This window comes from Cyphomyrmex costatus, unplaced genomic scaffold (assembly GCF_001594065.2).
Source record: "Cyphomyrmex costatus isolate MS0001 unplaced genomic scaffold, Ccosl1.0 scaffold469, whole genome shotgun sequence".
NCBI lineage: Eukaryota > Metazoa > Arthropoda > Insecta > Hymenoptera > Formicidae > Cyphomyrmex > Cyphomyrmex costatus.
Genome location: NW_017278955.1, coordinates 23194 through 30277, shown reverse-complemented (window position 1 = coordinate 30277; position 7084 = coordinate 23194). Strand labels below are relative to the sequence as shown.

Genomic DNA, 7084 nt, shown 5'->3' with positions numbered 1-7084 from the left:
TGTATTGGACCCTCTTCAGATAATCAAAGTTAATATGAAATCCATTATTGTATAAATTGTATCATAAATAAATTGATCTTATTTACATTGTTATAATATTGCACCAAGCGAGAGCACATCAGAACCTCCAATTCTGTTAACAAAACGGTTTATCAGCCGATTGATTAAAATTTTACACATCTGATTATGCTGAAATGTATTTATAAGTTTGAAAAATATATTATCTAATTTGCTAACGACAATGAATCCAGATATTACTCACCACTATAGTACATGGTTTTGTCTTCATAGTCAAAAATTGTCATAAACCTCCATAGTAGTTATATGTATATACATTACTGATATAGTTTGTTATAACTGTCAGAAGCATCTGTTTTAACGGTACTGGTACATGCAATAAATATCAGAGACGTCTAATAAGACGATACTGATTAAAACAATTATCAAAAGCGTCTATTCTGTCTAATGGCAAAATAAATCCGTTTATTTGATGGTAGTGATTTGTATTGTCACATGCATGTATATAGTGATTTGTTATAAATGTCAGAAGCATTTATTTTGATGATACTGTCTATGCCAGCTCTACAAGTATAGAGAGTGATGCACAGGGTGTTACGAAATTTTTTACAAAGCACTCTTATGTAGATAAAGCGGACTAAACTGATTGTGAGTAGAAAAGTCTTCTGTCATTGTGCAATTATCGCAGTGAAATGAGGTATTAATTTATAATGATATCTCCGCCGAATACGCACGTCTGTTTGGCTTACTACTGCCAAAGTGTACGCCCATTGATATCTCGCGCGGCCCGCAGAAAGTGGAGAATTAGGAATAGCATGGCTATTGAGGAAATTATTCTGTTGGTAATCTCATCATCTTATGTTAAAACTAACTATATTCTTTATACTTAGTATTTATGTTTAAGTTCCTTTTTTAGGTTGGCACACCTTATTGCGCGCGCTATGCTGTTATATTATATCATACCGTTACACTTTGTATCTTTCGAGAGACGAGAGTTTTTGTTCCTACTATATGGAAATATATTGTGCTTTATATCTAAAGAGACTGCACCAGATTGTGTATTAATTCTCCTGTCAACTATTAAGCTCGAAATACTTCAGGTTATGGGCCCAGACGCGATCCGCCCGTAGTGAGAGCAGCTAACGAAAAATCGTGTAAACAGTGAGGTTAAGTTCTCACACTGTTGAAGGAGAATTTTATTTTCTTTGAGAAAACTCTTGGTGAGTCACAAGTTTGTCTCTGCCTCGTTCCATGATGACGACCGCAGGAAACACAAGTATGACAAGCACTATCTCTCAAGCAACTTTAACCTTGCGTACATCCTCGGTTACAGTCGGTGGCAGATTGCCACAAATAGACAAATTGGATGGAGTTGCAACATATAATAATTGGAAGTTTGCGATGAAAATGTATTTGATACATGGAACTGTATTGTTGGATCCGATGTAAATGCTGAGCAAGATCAACGTGCCCTTGCAAAAATTTGTTTAAGTATTAAACCTGCATCATATGCTCACGTATGTACGGCAGCTACTGCTAAAGAAGCATGGAGAAATCTTCAAACTGTATATGAAGATAAAGGTTTAAACAGACGTCTTGGTTTACTTACATCTATGTTCAACTTGAGGTTAGAAGATTATACATGCACGGAACAATACATTATTGAAGCCATGTCTTTGGCTCAAAAACTGGCAGATATTGAGAAGCCTGTAGACGATGAATTCTTAGCCATCGTTTTGCTACACGGATTGCCATCTACTCCCAGATTCGAAACTATGAAATCAGGACTGCAAGCTACTCACGATGTATTGAATTCCGAAATAGTAAAAGCACGTTTACTTCAAGATGTTGCAGGAAGAGAGGATGTAACAAAAGGAGAATCCTATTGGCAGTAGGTCGCAAAATACAGTCATCACAAAATGATAGAAAATTAGTTTGCTACAACTGTAAGAAAGAAGGTCATATTAGACCAAAATGTCCAAAACTCAAACAGAAGGTAAAAGAACGCAAACACAGTAAAGATGCCAGAAAAACTGATGAAGTCAAGGAAGATTCATCGAAATTAGAAGAAAAAGGAAAGAATACCTTATTGATCTCTGGAATGACAGCTTTATTAGCAAAGGATTTTAAGTCAGATGATTGGTTCATAGATATTGGAGCCACAACTCATATGACACATCGGAACGACTGGTTAGAAGATTCGGAATTTATTAAAATGACGGAAATCGCTATCGCTGACAGTTCGACTTGCAAAAGTAATAAGGTTGGTCAAGTAAAGGTTAATCTAACACATGGAAAGTCATGTTTCGTAAGTAATCCAATGTATGTGCCACAACTTTCTACAAATTTATTATCCGTTAATAAAATAACAGAAAAAGGTCTAACAGTTGTGTTTGATTCAGAAAGTTGCAAGGTATATGATACCACAAAATGTACTCTAAATGGAAAGCCGGAAATTTCAGCTGCCAAAATTGGCGGATTGTATCGTCTAGACCAAGAGCGATCAGCAGTACAAGTAGCAACGTTATCTACTGAAAAATTAGCAAAGAAGGAAGCAATAATGACAGCTTCGTCAGAAGATTTAGAGCTATGGCATAGACGACTTGGTCTCCATTATAAATACATGGTAGCATTGAAGGATGGCTTAGCACCTGGCATATCTTTTACAAATTCACAGAAAGGGGACTGGAATTGCGTTGCTTGTTTAGAAGGAAAGCAATGCCGAAAATCTTTTAAGAAATGATCGTTCCAAAGGACTACGAAGAAACAAGAGGTTATTTACACAGATTTGTGTGGTCCTATGAGTGTACCTACTTTCTCAGGAGCTCGTTATCTACTAACTTTTACGGATGACTTCACACGGCAGACATTTGGTTATCTTTTAAAAACGAAGGACGAAGTGCCAGAAGTTTTTAAAGAATTTATGATTTTTGCAGAAAAAGAATCAGGCGAAAAGATAAAGATTCTAAGATGGAGGAACTGAATTCTGCAATCGACGAATGGACAATATCCTGAGAGAAAATGGAATTAAGAGATACAAAACTGTCAGATATACTCCTGAACAAAACTCAATTTCGAATCGTATGAACAGAACGATCGTTGAAAAGACAAGATGTTTACTACAAGATTCTAAGCTGGATAAAAGATTTTGGGATGAAGCAGTGCTCACGGCCATATACCTCCGAAATAGATGTCCGACAAGAGCTCTTCGAGGCGTGACGTCACAGGAAGCCTGGAGCGGAAAAAGGGTTGATATTAGTCATCTCAAGGTTTTTGGATGCAAAGTCTATGTGCATATTCCAAAGGAATTGCGAACGAAGCTAGATTCAAAGTCGAAGGAGCACATCATGCTAGGTTATTGTAAAGATGGCAACTGCTATCGTTTATATAATCCTGAAACAAAACAGATAGTAAGGGGGCGTGATGTTGTTTTCTTTGAGAATATTCTAGGAATAAATAAAACTATCACAAAAACAGAGGATGAACAAACAGTGTAAGGGTAGATTAAATTATTATTCTACCAGAATCAGAGGACCGTGAGGTACAAGAAAATACTGAAAAAGTAAAAACTCAAGAAGTTGAAGACGCTGAAGAGGAAGAAGAGTTCCACGAAGCGGAAGAAATATTTAAACCAGAAAGAAGATATCCTCTGAGAATCAGACAATCGCCAAAAAGATATGCAGATGAAGAAGAGTTCTATTCGTGCGTTGCAAGCGAGAATAATATGCAAGATCCGATGACTAGATCAGAAACTTCAAACAGTAATAACTCAAGCAGATGGAAGTCTGTGATGGAAGAGGAAATCAAGTTACTTCAGGGCCATCTGGATATTAGTAGATCCTCCGGCAGATAAAAACGTGATCGAATGCAAGTGGGTTTTTAAAACCAAAAGAGGTATTAGTCACACACAAAAGAAGTATAAGACTCGTTTGGTAGCAAAGAGGTACACCCAAGTTCATGGTGTTGACTACGAAGAAACCTTCGCACCAGTTGTAAGACATTCGATCATACGCATGCTTATTGGATTAGCTGCAGTAAAGAAGCTGGATATACATCATTGGGATATTACTACTGCTTTTCTGAACGGAAGATTTCATGAAGAAATTTATATGCAGCAGCCGGAAGGATACGTTGAAAAGGGGAAAGAACAGAAAGTATATCGTCTTAAGAAAGCGATATACGGGTTGAAACAAACATCTAGGACTTGGAATGAAGAAATAGATAAGAACATGAAAGAATTAGGCTTTTAGAGAAGCAAATTAGAGCTGTGCATTTATTATAAGATAAATAAAAATTCAATTATTATTAGTGCACTTTATGTGGATGATTTTATCTATTTTTTTAATGATCCAGAAGAATTAAAGAAGATAAAAGATGCACTAAGTGTGAAATATAAAATAAAAGATCTTGGAGAAGCAAAAGAATGCTTAGGAGTAAGGATCACTAGAGATCGCGAGGCTAATACTATTAAAATTGATCAAGAGGAATTCATTGAACGAATGTTAAAGAGATTCAACATGACTGAATGCAAGCCGGTGGGAACCCGATGGAACCCAAAAAGAAATTAATAAAGCCTCAAAATGATAAGAAGAACAAGAGCCTAACAGTGCCATATCAAAACTTAATCGGATCTCTAATGTATCTAGCGACATGGACTAGACCAGATATCGCACATGCAGCTAGTGTACTTACAATTAGTCAGTTTAATATGTGCTTTACGGAGGAGCATTGGCAAGCAGCAAAGAGAGTCTTACGATATCTAAAAGGGACAAGCAAGGCATGTCTCACATATAAACAGTTAGATACAATCACTGGATACATTGATACCGACTGGACAGGAGATGAGAGTGATCGGAGATCGTACACAGGATATGTGTTCACACTAGGGGATGCAGCAATCAGCTGGGAGTCCAAAAAGCAACCAACAGTTGCATTGTCCACATCGGAAGCCGAGTATATGGACTTGACGGAAGGAGCGAAAGAAGCAGTTCACAGAAGAAATATTTTATTTGAACTATTCAATAAAAATGTGACTATTAAAATATATACAGATAATCAGAGTGCCATGAAACTTGTATTAAATCCGATTTTTTAAGGTAGAACGAAACACATAAGTGTGGGGCACCATTTTATTCGAGAACTGTATAGTCAGGGACAGATAAATTTAAATTATATATCCACAGATTCTATGGGTGCGTTCCGAGTTACGCATGAAGCGCGTAGACTGCATAGAAAGTCGTTCCGAGTTAACTATTGCGCGCTTCGAAAGCACTTCGAGAGTACTTGAATTCCCCAGATTGTACTAACCGTACTGAATTCATAGCATTCCACTCAGTGCATTGACTGCTTCTCTTTCGACTTGAGGCAGTTGATGCGTCTGATGCATTCATGCGGTCTATGCGCATGATTTATAATTCGGAACGAGCAACGAGTACCGGACAACACAACAGTGAACGGACGAATATTTGCGATGGAACAGCGATTACAGCAATTGCATGAATTCCCGGTCTTATTAGAGGATAAAAATGAAGTATTAATTTTATTTTTAAATGAAGAGGATATGGCGAAAGCAAGTCAAGATAAAATTAATGGCAATATTTTACCTTGATTTACTTAATGTATAAAGTTAGACGTTATATTAATTAGAAATTACCAAGCCAAGGTAAAATTAATAGCATTATTATACCTTGATTTATTTAATGTATAGATTAGACGTTATATTGATTAGGAATTACGCGATCGACGTAATATATAAAAATTCTAATCTTTAAAAACCTACGTGGTATTATCCCTATTATTTAATTAAATCAATGACATGTATCATTTGTATAAAAGATTTGATATCAATAGTCGGCGCCAAGTTATTCTACCTTATTACTTACTTAATTTTAATGACATTTATCATTTGTATACAAGATTTGATATCAACAGTCGGCGCCAAGTTAAATTCTACCAAATTAAAAAGTAAAACACAAGTGGTACCTTTAATCTTTAAGAACCCATATAGTATTATTTAAATTCCACTAAATTAAAAAGTAAAACCTAAATGGAATTATCTTTATCTTCATACAATGAAACCTAAGTATATGCCTTTGTATTCTTATTAAAAGATCTTCCTATTCGAAACCAAGTGATTTAATTCTTCTTTAAAAAAATGAGATCACAATTAATTTAAAAACAAAATGAAAAAGATTTATTTAAATAGAAAAATTTTTTATGTAAAAACACTTCGCGCTGCTAGAGCGAATAAGAAAAACAATGAAAACTATCTAAAAGCTATAATAATAAATACAAATATATGTAAGGGTAATGATAATTTAAAAATTATAGTAAACATATTCTGAATGCTACATTTAATAAGTACAGCTTACTTTTCCTTTTTTAAGTATTTCACTCGCATATACTGTACGCGAATATACATACAGACTGCATACTTTAACTCTCATAGTTTCTAATCTCTTTTATACAAAATGTTACATCCATATATAAATTTATTATGACCTTATTATATTGGGATTGAGATACAATTCACTCGCACATACATATACACGAATATATGCACACTAAATACTTTAATTCTCGTGAAAATGTTTCTTATCTTTATTATTGTATTTTATTACATCGAGATCGAGAACTAGCAGCGCGAAGTGTTTTTACATAAAAAATTTTTCTATTTAAATAAATTTTTTTCATTTTTTTTTTAAATTAAGTGTGATATAATTTTTTTAAAGAAGAATTAAATCACTTGGTTTCGAATAGGCTAATCTTTTAATAAGAATACAAATGCATATACTTAGGTTTCATTGTATGAAGATAAAGATAATTCCACTTAGGTTTTACTCTTTAATTTAGTGGAATTTAAATAATAGTACTATATGGGTTCTTAAAAATAAAAGGTACCACTTGTGTTTTACTTTTTAATTTGGTAGAATTTAATTTGGCTCCGACTGTTGATATCAAATCTTGTATACAAATGATAAATGTCATTAAAATTAAGTAAATAATAAGGTAGAATAACTTGGCGCCGACTATTGATATCAAATCTTTTATACAAATGATACATGTC

General features: G+C 34.4%; 1 protein-coding gene across 1 annotated transcript; it reads left to right on the top strand.

Annotated features, from left to right (window-relative positions):
* Positions 1-1272: 1272 nt before the first annotated feature.
* LOC108777839 (uncharacterized) lies at positions 1273-4268 on the top strand. The gene is made up of 6 exons (XM_018544819.1): positions 1273-1463; positions 1511-1883; positions 1928-2733; positions 3110-3372; positions 3543-3851; positions 3955-4268. Exons 1-6 carry the CDS (start codon positions 1273-1275, stop codon positions 4266-4268), a joined length of 2256 nt encoding a protein of 751 aa, XP_018400321.1.
* The last annotated feature ends 2816 nt before the right edge of the window (positions 4269-7084 follow it).

Bases quoted from the DNA above. Each gene is read 5' to 3' on its own strand.
- LOC108777839 (XM_018544819.1), top strand. From the start codon at position 1,273: ATGACGACCGCAGGAAACACAAGTATGACAAGCACTATCTCTCAAGCA. The intron at 1,884-1,927 runs GTAACAAAAGGA...CGCAAAATACAG, and splicing joins ATGTTGCAGGAAGAGAGGAT to TCATCACAAAATGATAGAAA. The intron at 2,734-3,109 runs GCAATGCCGAAA...TCGTATGAACAG, and splicing joins GTTGCTTGTTTAGAAGGAAA to AACGATCGTTGAAAAGACAA.